Genomic DNA, 14,005 nt, shown 5'->3' on the forward strand with positions numbered 1-14,005 from the left:
ATGCTCTCAAATTTTAATTTGAGCTCTTCATGCTCCTTGCTAAGCAAATTGAATTTGCACATCAAATTTTCAAAGTTTGTAGCAAGAGAAGCATTTAGATCCTTGAGAGCACTAAGGTTTTTAATTTCTTTTGATTGTCTCTTAATGACTTTTTGATGCTCATGAACAAGGTCAAGAAGTTCATCAATTGAAGGAGAATCGAGTCATCATCACTTACATCGCTATCCATACCTTTGGCCATAAGGCAAGTGTTTGATGATGATCCGAAGTTGGTGCGGGTGGTGAATCTCTTGCTTGATTCATCGCTTGAGCTAGCATTTGATTCTTCACCACCACTAACCCATTCACCAAATATGGCAAATGATTCATGCTTGAGCTTCTTCTCCTTCATTTGCTTGTTCTTCTTGAACTTCTTCTCAACCTTCATAAGTTGATGGTGAGGCCCATCTTTGAGGAAGACCAAATACCCCATTGAGTTGATTTTCTTTAAGCACTTGTTCATCTTCTTTACATGCTTGTAGAGGTTGGGGTTCATTGGCTCTTGATCTTCACTTGAGGAGCTTCTTGCTTCCTCTTCTTCCTCATCACCTGAGCTATCTTTGATGGCCATCTTCTTCAACTTTTTGACTTGCTTGCATGCAAGTGCACTATGTGTTGGTGAAGAAGGTGGCGCTCTTGGCTTGATATCATGGTGTAGCTCATGGGCGATCACCTTGTTGAGGACTTTGTTTGGTGTCATTGTTGTGAGATCTTTCTCATATAGAATTGTTGTCACCAAATCATAGTCCGGCCTTCGAAGTGAGTGAAGGATCTTGCGAATGAGTTCCAAATCTTCAATTTTCTTCACATCTAAAGAGTTAATCTCATTCACAAGAATATTCAACCGTGAGTACATAGTTTCGGCATTTTCATGATCAAGTTGCTTGAAACTATTAAGTTTATCAATGAGAACATGATATTTTTCATTTGCAACATCTTTTGTGCCTTCATGGTTCTCACTAATAGTTTTCCATAAAACATTAGCATTTTCACAAGTAAACACACGGTTGAACACATTTTCACCAAGATAGCTTAAAATAGCACACTTGGCTATTACATCATATTGCCTCTCTTGTTGATTATTGCTTTTAGTTCCTTCACTAGTAACTCTCCAAACATTTAGGCCCTTTGCTTGAAGGTGTGATTGCATTAGAATCTTCCATCGTTGGAAGCCCGTGCCATCGAAACGTGGAGGAGGTCCTAGAGAATCCATCCCTTCCCCTAAGAGAGCTAACTCACTAGGCGGTGAAGCCTACCGATCTAATGAGCCGGTAAACACAAATTTGCCAATAGAATTGGCTTTGTTTGTGAGACAAGTGAGTCCCGGCTCTGATACCAATTGAAAGTAACGGGGTGCTCTAGCCTAAGAGGGGAAGGGGGTGAATTAGGCACTAATAAAAACTTAGACCTATGGCTCCAACTAGTTTGCACAAAACTTAAACTAAAACATGCTATCTAGATGTGCAACTAGGTTCTTCTAGTGTGAAACCCCTATCCCAAAAGAGTTTAGCAACCTATAGTCTTTCCTATCAAGAAACTACTCTATGAAAGTAAAGGCATACAAATTGCTAGTATGAAATGCGGAAGCTTAAAGAGTGGGATAGGAGATAGCAAACTCTTGACGCGGGTGTTTATCCCGTGGTTCGGTTAGCCACAAAGGCACACCTACATCCACGTTGTTGTAGCACTCACTAAGAGTATTGCTACTCGGCCACCAAGTCTCTTCCGTGAACACAATCACGGTCACCTTGGCCCCGGGTTCCACTAAGGAGCTTCTCCACAAAGGATGGGGGTCTCCACGTCCCCCGCACAAAGTGTCGTCGCCGCTCCACACCAAGTCGGAGGGTCGATGACGTTGCCGGCGAGCTTCACGCTCCAAGGTGCCGGCGCACCAAGCTCTTGTTTTGGTTCACTAGAGAACCACAGCACAAAGGCTCAAGGCCTTGCAATCACACTCACTAAGAGCTAATCTAGCACTCACACTTTACAAAGCTAGTGCTATAAGCTAAGGATATGATCTATGAGCTCTTGTATGGCTTGGAGATGTTCTTTGATGTGTATGAGGTGTCTTGGGACTCCAGCAAGCTTCAAATGGCCGGGGTGAGGCGTATATATAGGCCACCAAGTCTTGTAGCCGTTGCTCCAACGGTCAGCTGAAATTCTGTGTATCACCGGAAGAACCGATGCCTCTTGGTGGGGTAGCGTCGGTTCATCCGGTCACTCATAGCCTGAAGTAGCCGTTGAAGTCCTGACAGCTGACGCAGAGACCACCGGTTGAACCGATGCTTTGTACCGATGCATCACCGGTTCATCCGGTGCTTAAGAATCTTCTCCTGGGCGCTGACGTCATTACACCGATGGTATGCACCGATGCCTCACCGGTTCAACCGGTGCTGAAGACTTGTCTCTTGCGTGACTTGCATCGTCTCTGGAACATAGGACGCCCAATGCACCGATGCCCTTTTTGACCCGTCGGTTCAACCGGTGCCTATAGGCTGACTTAGCTTCGATTCCCTTCTGCACCAAACTTCATAGCGCCGGTTCTTCCGACAAGCGTCGGATGCACCGATGCCCTTGGCGTCGGTTCTTCCGGTGCTCGGAACCCCCGTAGGGGCTACCATTCGGGCCTTGCTACGCCTATTTTCTCTTTCTCTTTGTCATCACTTGAACCTAAAAGCCTGAGAATGATCATCTTAACAATCACATTAGTCCAAGTGTTGTGTTGTCATTCGATCACCAAAATCACTCGAAATGGCATAAATGGTGCCATGTTCGTTACATCTTCCTCTAAAACATCACCCAACGCAGGCTCAATAGGCATTCCACGCCCTTCAGCAGGATGACATGACCATCACCGAGTTCTGCAGCAAGATCAAGTACCTAGCGGACACACTGCACGATGTGGGCTCTCCTCTCCTCAATCAGGACCTACAAAAACTGCAACGAATAGGCATTGATATGTTACACCAACAAGCTCTAGCTAGATAGACATGGCTCAAGTAGTGCTGGCGCACCTCTACGAGCATGCATCTCCACAAATCGCTAGTGCTCGTCCTTCTCTTCCTCATCGCCGCGCACTTGGCGACGCCGTGGTCAAGGACGGAGAAGCTGCTCAACAGGCTCTCGTCCCCTCCGTAAATGCTCCCCGTCATTGAACACCTCCACCTCATCGGATCACTCCCCCACCGCTCCCTCTGTGACCTCGCAAGGAAGCATGGTCCCGACGTGATGCTCCTTCGCCTCGGCGCCGTCCCCACACTCGTCGGCGCCAAGGCCGTCCTGTGCACGCACGACCATGTCTTCGCGTCCCGGCCGCGCTTCACGGTGGCCAATATCTTGTTCAATGGCTCGACCGATGTCTCCTTCGCCCCCTACAGCGAGTACTGGCGCCAGGCCAGGAAGGTCGTCACCGCCCACCTTCTCGCACCCGGGAAGGTCCGCTCCGGCCGCGCCGCCCGCGAGCAGGAGGTGCGGCTGGTCATGGCCAGGGTCAGGGATGCCGCCGCCGCGCGCATGGTGGTGGACCTGACCGAGCTCTTCAGCTTCTTCGCCAACGGCATCGTGTGCCAGGACATGGTGGGTAGGCTCCCCCTGAAAGAAGGCCGGAACAAGCTGTTCCAGGAGCTGCTCGAGACCAACGGCAAGCTCCTCGGGGGGGGGGGGGGGGGGGGTTCAACCTGGATGACTACTTCCCCAGTTTCGCAAGGCTCGGCTTCGTGTCCGCCAGGGCCGTCAAGCACAAGAAAAGATGGGACGACCTTCTGGACAGCCTCATCGGCAAGCACGCAAGCAAGACGACGGAGTCCAATGAAGATGAGCATGAGGATGAGGACTTCATCGACGTGCTGCGGGCTCTCCCTTGAACAAGAGTACAGCCTGACCAGGGACAACATCAAGGCTGTACTGATGGACATGTTTGCAGCCGGGGTGGACACAACGTGCATAGCGCTAGACTTCGCCCTGGCTGAGCTGATGCGGAAACCCCAGGCAATGGCCAAGCTGCAAGCCGAGGTGAGGAGGTGCGCATGGGAGGGGAAGGAAATGGTCACCGAAGCTGCAAACCTGAGCAGCATGAGCTACCTCAAGGCGGTGATGAAAGAGTCGATGTGGCTGCACGCGCCGGGGCCACTTCTGATACCCCACTTCTCCATGGCTGACTGTGACGTAGAGGGCTACACAGTACCCTCCAGGACACGCGTTCTTGTAAACGTGTGGGCTCTAGCCTCTAGGAAGGGACCCTACCTGCTGGGAGAGTGCAGAGGAGTTCAAGCCTGAGCGGTTCTTGGAAGAAGCCATGGATGCCGCTTCCGACTTCCAGGGGAACGACTTTTGTTTCCTGCCGTTTGGGTCGGGGCAAAGGATATGCCCGGCTATAAATTTCACCACAGCCACTTTCGAGATCATCCTGGCCAACCACGTCTACCACTTCAACTGGGAGCTGCCGCCAGGGTCGACGGGCATCGATATGTCAGAGTCGTTTGGGATCTACGTGCACTGTCAGGAGAACGTTCTTCTGATCCCATCCTTAGCTCATCAAGATGTCTAGACTTCTGTATTGTTGCATCGATCTATCACATTATTTCAATTTATCGCTTTATTTGTTTACTGATTGAGCCATGTGACATTGTTCTATGCTCAATTATATATGTCCTGCTAATGCCAACCTGAAATTTGATAGTACATGCTCTTGTCTTTTTGTTGGGTGGCAGAGACTGTATACTCGGATAAGTTCAGACTCTGTGCCCATCCATTAATTAACTTCTATGCACAAGGATTCACATTTCAGAAAAGAAAGTTTACATTCAAACCTTATGTTCGTATAACTATTTTAGGCTATTTGCATTGTCTAAAATATACAAATCATATCAAGAAATGTTGCCACAAATAAGAAATATCACAGATTGATCTTAAATACTCAATGGTGTCAAAATGACTGATGATCACGTTCTGTATAGGATAGTGTTGGTTTGCTTGTTAGACATAGTTAGCCTTTGACTCTTTCTTCGCTGCACTCTCATTCCACGTCCGTTTTGTCGGAGATCGTTGGCACACGATGAGATGCTCCGGCTTGTGTATGTGGACACTCAAGGTGATCAATACAACTTATAAGCGGTGCATCCCAAACTCCTTCATGGTATCATTCACCTCATAGATCCTACAATGACCCATCTTGCGCTGCTTCCCTCCTCTTCTTCCTCTCCATGGCATCGAGCTCCGCTTCCTCCGACAGCACCAACCCCTTTGCGGTAGATCATGCGCCAATCTCGGCAGTGACGGCGCAGCTCATCATCAACATCAAAGTCTAGTGTCCCTATGACACTTGATCTTGGCTACTCCAACTTCACCACATGGCGCACCTTCTTCCACATTGCGTTCTGCAAGTTCGATCTCATGGACCACATCAACGGCTCGACGGATGCCCGCCTCAAAGTTTCCGACACCGAGTGGACCCAGATCGACACCTGCATTTCTCCTAACTCTACACCATGCTCTCCTACGACCTCTCCCTCGTGCTCTAGCCAGACGACTACGCCTACTCCGGCTGGACCGCCATCGATGTTCTCTTCCTCTAAAATGTCACCTAGCGCACTGCCCAGGCTCAGCAGGCGTTCCACGCCCTTGAGTAGGATGACATGAGCATCACCGAGTTCTGCGGCAAGATCAAGTACCTGGCAGGCACACTGCGTGACGTCGGCTCTCCTCTCCTCAATCAGGGCCTCGTCATGTGCCTCCTAGGTAGCTTGAACGAGAAGCTTGCTCATTGCATCTCCACCATCTCAGCGGATTTAAATTTGAGCAAAATACTGTCCATTCAAATTTGAGCAAATTTTAAGAAAAAAATTAATTAATTTATATATACATAAAAGTCACCGCGTCGATGGAAAACAGAACTTTGCGGGGCGCAAGGGCAGCATATATTACATACCATCAGTAATGCCTTGATGTTGTCTCTGGTTAGGCTGTACTCTTGTTGAATGGAGAGCAGACCGTCGGTGAAGTACTCCTCATGCTCACCATTTCATCATCTTCCTACCATGCTTGTCCATGAGGCCGTCCAAGAGGTCATCCCATCTTTTCTCGTGCTTCACAACCTTGCACTACTCTAGCACCCCCTATCACCGTTTGTTAAAAATGGCCATCACCACCGGTTTTGGGGGAGCGTTGGATTTATATCGATGGTGATAGGTTGGGGCATCAATGCTGGGTCTAGAACTAGCAGTGATACCCTTGTCATGAAACAAAAAAAAAAGGCTGGCCCCGCTGGCTAGCCACCATGCTTGCTTTGCCATCGATTCGCAGGCACTGCGGCCGCCACGCCCGTGAGATTGTGAGAAATTCTGCTGCTGCCCCTAACACGCGAGCAGCACCGCCAGCCTACTCGTCGCGTAGATCTGCAGGGTGTGCCGCTAGCCCGCTCGACGCGCAGATCGGCTGGCCGCACTGGCCCCACTCTTTGCACCGCTAGGAGGAGAGAGGACAGCGGCAGAAGAGGATGTGGGGATGGAGCAGCGGTGGAAAGGAGGAGGACAGGGTGAGCGTGGAGTGGAGGAGGAAGGGATGGACAATGGCAAGGAGATGGATGGAAGGGACTCGGTGGGGTGAAGAGGAGAATGAGGTGACAGAGATGAGTGAGACCAAGTAGCAGTGTGGAGAGCAAAAAGATCTAGATACGACCCGGTGGTGATGCCCTCATCATCTATCACCACTGGCTCCAAAGAGTACCGGTGGTGATGGACTATCGCTGCCAGTTCATTTCAAACCGACAGTGACGAGACGTTTGCAATGATCGGATATGTAGTATTGTTGGTAGACACCACGTTGAGCCCTACAAGCTGGGGAAATAGTCATCCAAGTTAACCTCCAGGAGCTTGGTGTTCATCTTGAACAGCTTGTTTCGGACTTGCTCCCTAGGGAGCCTGCCCGCCACGGCCTGGCACACGACGTCGTTGGCGAAGAAGCTGAAGAACTGCTCAGGTCCATCGCTCAGATGCACGTCATGGGGAGCGTGCTCCGTGGGGGGTTAAGCTGAAGAGCCTCACTCATCCAGATTGAAAGTTTGAACCTTCAAATTTTTCTCGAGGAAATTGAAACTTTCATTCACGTTGGGGCAACGTTTCCCTCGTTAGCATTAGGTCATTGTGGTCCTCGAGGGCCCACATAGGCCTTCCTCGTTTTATTCACTTGGTCCAACAATCCTTCTCCGGCTCCAACTTGTGGCCCAACAACACGAGCGATGGCACAAAAGCCAGATCCCCCTCGGCCCAGAAGAAGAGAGAAGGCGCCTCGCGACGAACCGGCGAAAGCCCCCCAAACCCTCCCCCACCCCCACCGAGCAGCAGCGGCGGCGCCGGCGCGACGAGATGGCCGACGACACCACCGCCGGCGGCGGGGACCGCGTCGAGGACGTCGTCCGCGCGGAGGTGAGCGTCCCCGGGTCTCCTCCTCCTCCTCACTTTCCTCCTTGCTGCGGGGTGATCCGATCTGTGCCCGCGCCGGCCTTTCCGCCCCCGTCTCGGGCCGGCCTGGCTCGGCTTGCCTCGCCCCGATCTGCCCGCGCGGGTGCCGGCGCCCCGCGGCTAGTTCGGTTTCGGTTGCGGATGTCGGGGCGTGGTGTCTGGGCGAGGGGGGAATCCGGCCGCCGCCCCGTCGGCTCGGTTGCCGCGGGCGAGCGCGGTGGCCTGGTCAGGGAATCCGTGCCGGTAACTGGGGTGGCCCGATTTGGTTGCGTGTTGTGGCCGCTGCTGGGGAGCTTATGGGCGAGGCAGGGGTTCGGGTGGTGCTGGTAGATTCGGTGCAGATTTGCAGTGGGCAGTTGTTTACTAGCAGGAGGCTTCGATTAGTTTGGGTTTTTCGGCTTCTGATGTGCTGGTTATAGTACTGATGTTTCCTGTTGAAACTGGATTTCACGTCCGATTTAAAGCTATGCTTTTCAGCTGTGGAGCTTCAATTCAGATCGGGAAGTGGGACTTTGCTGTAGATGTTAAACTTACATATCGAGAGTTTGAGCTGGCCACTTGAGGCAGCCATCTGTAGGAACTCGTGTGTGTGGACATGCTGATGCAGATCTTTCCCCCCTTTAATATCTGTAGGAACTCGTGTGTTGCACCTTTTTTGTGGATTTATACTTTTTTGTTGCCTTGCGATTCAAGACAAGCTGCTTTCTTTTTAGCCTGCTTTCTGTGCTGATAGGTTCAAGCTTACATTGTGACATTATCCTATACTCTTATCTCTAGGGAGACACACTGCCGCGTGACGATGAGTTGTCAAAATCCAAGGACAGGGACAAAGATAGAGAAAAGGACAAGGACAAGGATCGTCGCAGGGACCGTGACAGAGACCGAGGGAGAGACAGGGATCGGGATAGGGACAAGGACAGGGAACGAGACAGAGACAGAGACAGAGATAGAGATCGGGATCGCCAAAGTAGGCATCACCGTGAAAGAAGGGAACAGAGAGACCGTCCGGATGATCACAGAGGCCGTGATTCTGAAAGGTATGCCTGTTGTGTTTGCAGCACCACCACTTTGATTCTTGTGGATGCATCAGAAGTTATCCGATCATATTCTGGACATGTCAGGTTGATAGTTTGGGGTTAACACCTAATTTTCTTGAACGCTGGTATATGTAACAAGCAGGAGAAGAGATCGTGATAGAGATGGGCACCGCAGGCATCGTTCTCGCTCACGGTCTCGTTCAAAGGGCAGAGATCGGAGATCGAGGTCGCGTTCAAGAAGGTATGATAGTCAAGGTCCTCGGCGATCCATTGTTTATGTTGTTCAGATTCAGATATGGTAGCCTTATAAAGTCCACCCACCTGGTCTCCTTCCATTGTGATTATTAGTATTACCATGTTCAAATTTCTCTGGGTAATGAGGGTACCTATGCTGAAAGTTCAAATCGAATGTGTCGTGTGTTAGTGTTTATATTTTTCCTCATTTTTATGTGGACCCTTATCCCTCTTAAAACTCATTCGAGCCATGTTCAATGCATATTTAAATAAGATAACTGAAAATTTAAGAGATGGCATCTATTTCTATTTATATTTGATCACTTCTCTCATGCGGTAATCACTTTTCCATTTTATACTTCAGTTTCTGACTAGAAATTGATACGAATTGTGTTTAAGCAGCAAACGAGTTAGTGGATTTGATGCACCACCCCCACAAGCAATGGGTTCAACATTTCCAGTTATTCCAACGCCAAGTATGCTCTCATCATCTCAGTTAAATATTTAATATTTTCATCTTTGCAATTTTGTCTAGATTATTTGTAGTTGTGACTTCCTAACCATTTGTTTCCTTCATGATGCTATACCGTTGTCACAGCCACCTCCATTACTATAATTCCTGGCATATCACTGTCCCCTACTAATTTGTTATTTAGCATAAGTGAATACTGAATAATGTTGGGCAATATAAAAATTTGTATTCCATGATAGAGCGTCTCCAATGGTGTCTGTGGACATATCCTTTTAGTTGCCATATCTCCAAGCACCTAACTTGCACCTGCTAACACCAATACAGTTATACAGCAGTGTTAAAAGATGCCTAGTGGAGTCCACCTAAAACACTGTAAGGACAAGGAGATAGTAAGAGACTATTTGTTGTAGAACTGTAGATACAATTTTTTGTAGGTTGCTTTGATAGACACTCATGTGTAATGACATAAATTTAGATAAAAAGTGCCCAGATGTGATTTCTTTGTCTGTATAGGCGGCCCTTAAGCATCCACTGGTGATCCTCTTGTATGTATCATAATGTCTTCTGGTTCAAATAAGTTTTAAATTTTCGTTTATCATTACTTAATAATAACTGAGAACTAAGCAAAATTTTCTGCTTTTGTTCTTTGTTGTTTGTCTGTTTTGTGTATGTGTATGTTAAGAAGGCAACCGTGTATGGTAACAAGGCAATCTTGGGTCACTTGCCCCACTGCTGCCAGTGGAATGAGCTGCCTACTGTAGCTTTAATGTAAGGAGGAGGAATCAGTGCGCCGGTTTGATATTGTCCTGTTCATCTCCAAGTAGCTAGTACTATGGTTGCTAGCTTCATGATTAATACAATATTTATATCTGTCCTTGCACATATGTTACTAATTCTTTGACATGGAATACAGTATAGGTGGTTCTGTATCTCAAGTTTTTTTAGAAGCAATACCTTCATTGCTAATTGATTATGTCTCCTACTAGAAATTTATTGATTTTTTGCAGGCCAGTTACCGCCGGGTTCTTCTCTTCCCAGCATTGGTGGCATGTTTCCAAACATACTACCTTTTGGTGTTGCTGGGCAGGTAATTCCTTTCTCTATTTTCTTTAATATGAACCTTTACTCTTTTTTGTATGATTTTTTTGCCTGGACTGGATTGTTTTGCTGCTTTGTAACCACGTGCATTTTTGCTTGAATCAGTTCAACCCCCTTGTCATCCAGCCACAAGCAATGACTCAACAGGTATGGCTCTTTAGTTAATAATGTTCGCAGGTATCAATAGACAATGTGCCAACATCAATTTCTCTCAGGCTACTCGTCATGCTCGGCGTGTTTATGTCGGTGGGCTCCCTCCATCTGCTAACGAACAGGTCTACACCTGAAGTTTGGTTAATTTACATCACTTATGCATGTAATTTGCAAATTTCGGTTCAATTCTCTTTTTTTCCCTACAGACAGTAGCAGTTTACTTTAATCAAGTCATGGCTGCTATTGGAGGAAACACTGCTGGTCCAGGTGATGCTGTTCTTAATGTCTACATAAATCATGACAAGAAATTTGCTTTTGTGGAAATGAGATCTGTTGAGGAAGCAAGCAATGCTATGGCCCTGGATGGCATTTTGTTTGAAGGGGCTCCAGTGAAGGTTAGAAGGCCAACAGATTATAACCCTTCACTGGCAGCTGCCCTGGGCCCAAGCCAGCCAAGCCCCAATCTGAATCTTGCCGCAGTTGGCCTAACAGCAGGATCTGCTGGGGGTTTAGAAGGTCCAGACCGTATTTTTGTGGGCGGCCTTCCGTATTACTTCACTGAAGCGCAAGTTCGGGAGTTGCTTGAGTCATTCGGACCTCTCCGAGGATTTGATCTTGTGAAGGATAGGGAAACTGGTAACTCAAAGGGCTATGCATTCTGTGTGTACCAGGACCTCACTGTCACTGACATTGCTTGTGCTGCTCTAAATGGTATCAAGATGGGAGACAAAACCCTTACTGTCAGACGAGCAAACCAGGGGGGATCTCAGCCCAGACCAGAGCAGGAAAATATCCTATTGCAGGCACAGCAACAGGTGCAGTTACAGGTATATTACCAACTACTAGTTGTCATCCATGGAAACTACTTATTCTCTTATCCCCATTAGGTTGTATATTTTTCCATTGCTCTTGGATTCTGTCCCTGATACTCTTTATGAACAGAAACTTGTTTATCAAGTTGGAGCGATCCCTACAAAGGTTGTTTGCCTCACCCAGGTTGTAAGTGCTGATGAGTTAAAAGATGATGAAGAGTATGAGGACATTATGGAAGACATGAGGCTAGAAGCAGGGAAATATGGTATATTTCAATACATCGTCACTACTTATCATCTTATGGGTTGTAATTTAGGCTACTGATCACCTGCTGATCTTCTGCTTGGCTTAACTGTAGTCTATCAAACATGCCATTTTGGAATCCTGGAATTTTTTATTTATTCCTTTAGTTTCCGTAGGACTCAAATTTTGTGCCTGTCTGCTGATTCAACATGTTCTTACTCCTTTTGTTGACTGTCTAGTTACTACTGACAAATAATTTCTTTCCCAGGTAATTTGGTGAGAGTTGTCATCCCACGTCCTGATCCCAGTGGCCAGCCAGTTGCGGGAGTTGGAAAGGCGAGCCTTGTTTTGTGCTATGACTTGTGATCTTCTCAAATTTTTGCAGAAACATCTCCATCCTATTGAATTATCTTAGATGAATGAAGTTTATTTTTTTGTGGTTGATGAATGAAGCTTTCTGTTGCAGGTTTTCTTGGAATATGCAGATATCGATGGCGCTACCAAAGCAAAGACGGCATTGCATGGAAGGAAATTTGGTGGGAACCCGGTTGTTGCCGTCTGCTATGCAGAGGACAAGTTTGCCAATGGGGAATACGATGGATAAATATTGCCCCTCTCGACTATCAGTAGTCAGTGACCAGTCAGTCCTTTTGCTACTTGTTTGTTTACTCGCAACAAAGATGAACGGTTTCTCATCTCAGCCAAACCTGGCTCAAGCCCTGGATTTATAGCCACCTATGGCTATGAATGAACTTTGTAAGAATAGATGGTGAAAAGTAGGTTGAATTCTCAGCCTCCAGCTTTATATGTTTGGGTTCGCTTTACCTATTACTGTTTCTGTCAGATTTTCTTGGTGATACCTGAATGATCAGCTTGCTGGCTTTCCCAGCGGATCAGTATGAGATATATTGTTGTAAAAGGTTAAATAGTGCATTCCGATGGTGTTTTGGATCATATTGTGCCTTATGTGTTCCACTAATGATTGGTTGATAATGATCTTAATGATACATAAATTATTATGTGGATGCACAAGTTTGATAAGGGAGATAACCATATTTTGATACCGAGCTCAAGGATAGCCTAACTTTGGGGATATGAGATGCATCGTCTGTTAAGCGCAACAGGAAACGCCCAACGTGCTCCTGGAGTCGACTGTCGAGTGAATGTTTTGAGTCGTTTGGAGTTGTAAGGTCACATTCGTCTTGTCTTTATGTGGGTTGATGTGAACAAAAATTATTTGGGTTTGGTTGCTTTGTAACTTTATAAGGCATCGATGAATTGTTCACTTAGATGATTAGATATTGAAAGTAAATTTGCTTTTCGCATCTTCCTTTCCTATGCGGCTATGCATTTTCTGTCACTCAAGCTCCGCACCATGTCCTCCTTGATTTGCCAAAACGGCTTAAACACAACATAAAACAATGAAAAAAGCGAATTACAAGATGCTCAACAAAATTGCTTAATTAACCGTATTCTTCTCCCTAGATAGAATAATATTATTGCTTACTAGAAATCCAATATTTGCCTCTGTAGTTATTGAGAACCATCGTTAAAATGCCTATGCAAGATTGAAAAAGACCTAATTAACCAAATAAAAATGTTTATGAGTTTTACCAAAAATGCTAGTTGATTTAGCACAAATTGCCTAAAAATTAAGTTGCATATGCTCAACTTGGTGTCGTTCCGTTCCGTGCACTGTTGTTTGCCAGTGCAGCTACGCGCTCCGCTGCGCACGAAACAGTCCTCACGCTGCAGACCCGCCGGCCCCACCCCTCGGGCCTCCGCTGCGCATGCTGTTGTGGCTCTACGCCCTCCCCCCCTCCCTCCCCCATCCCCCGCAGCAGCTCCAAGCGCGCACGCTTGCAGCCGCTGCTCTGCACCGTATGGTGTTGCGGCTTCGCGCCGACCCACCACGGCCCCTCACGCGCATGCTGTTTCAGTTGCGGCTCCGCTTGCGCACGCCGTTGCTATTGCCGCTCAGCGTTGCCCCGCCGCCGCTGCTCCGCACCGCATGGCATTGTGGCTCCACGCCTCCACACAGATACCCACCATGGCCCCTCACACGCACGTTGTTGCGGTTCCGTGCAACCACGCCATAGCCCCTCATGCCGCACATCGCCGCCGCAACCCCGCACGCGCAGAGGAAAGGGTGCGGGGAGGGAGGTGCGCGTGGGAGGGATGCCACGATGGGAAGGCGACCACATGGTTGGGGTGGAGGGGAGACCACGGCGCTGGACGAGATCGGAGGGTGGCAGTGGCGGGGAGGAGAAGGGGAATCGGTAGCGAGAGAGGAGGGAAGGGAAGGGAAGGGAAGGCAGGGGAGAGGAGAACGGGAGGGAGGTGTCTGGAAGAGATAAGATTGAAAGACAGTGAGAGAGGTAAAAAGAAGAGAGAAGATGTAGATGGCCGTGCGATTGCACAAATACACGGCCGGCTGGAGCGAAGTCATTGACGTACTT

General features: G+C 48.0%; 1 protein-coding gene and 1 pseudogene across 4 annotated transcripts; both read left to right on the plus strand.

Annotated features, from left to right (window-relative positions):
• Positions 1–3,063: 3,063 nt before the first annotated feature.
• Positions 3,064–4,585, plus strand: LOC120685222 (annotated as a pseudogene).
• A 2,694-nt stretch (positions 4,586–7,279) lies between these two features.
• On the plus strand, positions 7,280–12,500 carry LOC120685610 (splicing factor U2af large subunit B-like). 4 transcript variants are annotated; one of them, XM_039967635.1, is made up of 11 exons: positions 7,280–7,460; positions 8,274–8,533; positions 8,676–8,774; positions 9,170–9,243; positions 10,247–10,326; positions 10,443–10,484; positions 10,553–10,612; positions 10,697–11,317; positions 11,433–11,568; positions 11,815–11,882; positions 12,013–12,500. In XM_039967635.1, the coding sequence occupies exons 1-11, from the start codon at positions 7,401–7,403 to the stop codon at positions 12,148–12,150; spliced, it is 1,638 nt and encodes a 545-aa protein (XP_039823569.1). In that variant the 5' UTR covers positions 7,280–7,400; the 3' UTR covers positions 12,151–12,500. The 4 variants fall into 4 exon arrangements, with proteins under 4 accessions (XP_039823569.1, XP_039823570.1, XP_039823572.1 ...); XM_039967636.1 differs by lacking the exon at positions 7,280–7,460 and having other exon boundaries at positions 8,444–8,533; positions 9,925–10,326; XM_039967638.1 differs by lacking the exons at positions 7,280–7,460; positions 8,274–8,533 and adding an exon at positions 9,925–10,007 and having other exon boundaries at positions 8,717–8,774.
• The last annotated feature ends 1,505 nt before the right edge of the window (positions 12,501–14,005 follow it).

This window comes from Panicum virgatum, chromosome 8N, assembly GCF_016808335.1.
Source record: "Panicum virgatum strain AP13 chromosome 8N, P.virgatum_v5, whole genome shotgun sequence".
Taxonomy (NCBI): domain Eukaryota; kingdom Viridiplantae; phylum Streptophyta; class Magnoliopsida; order Poales; family Poaceae; genus Panicum; species Panicum virgatum.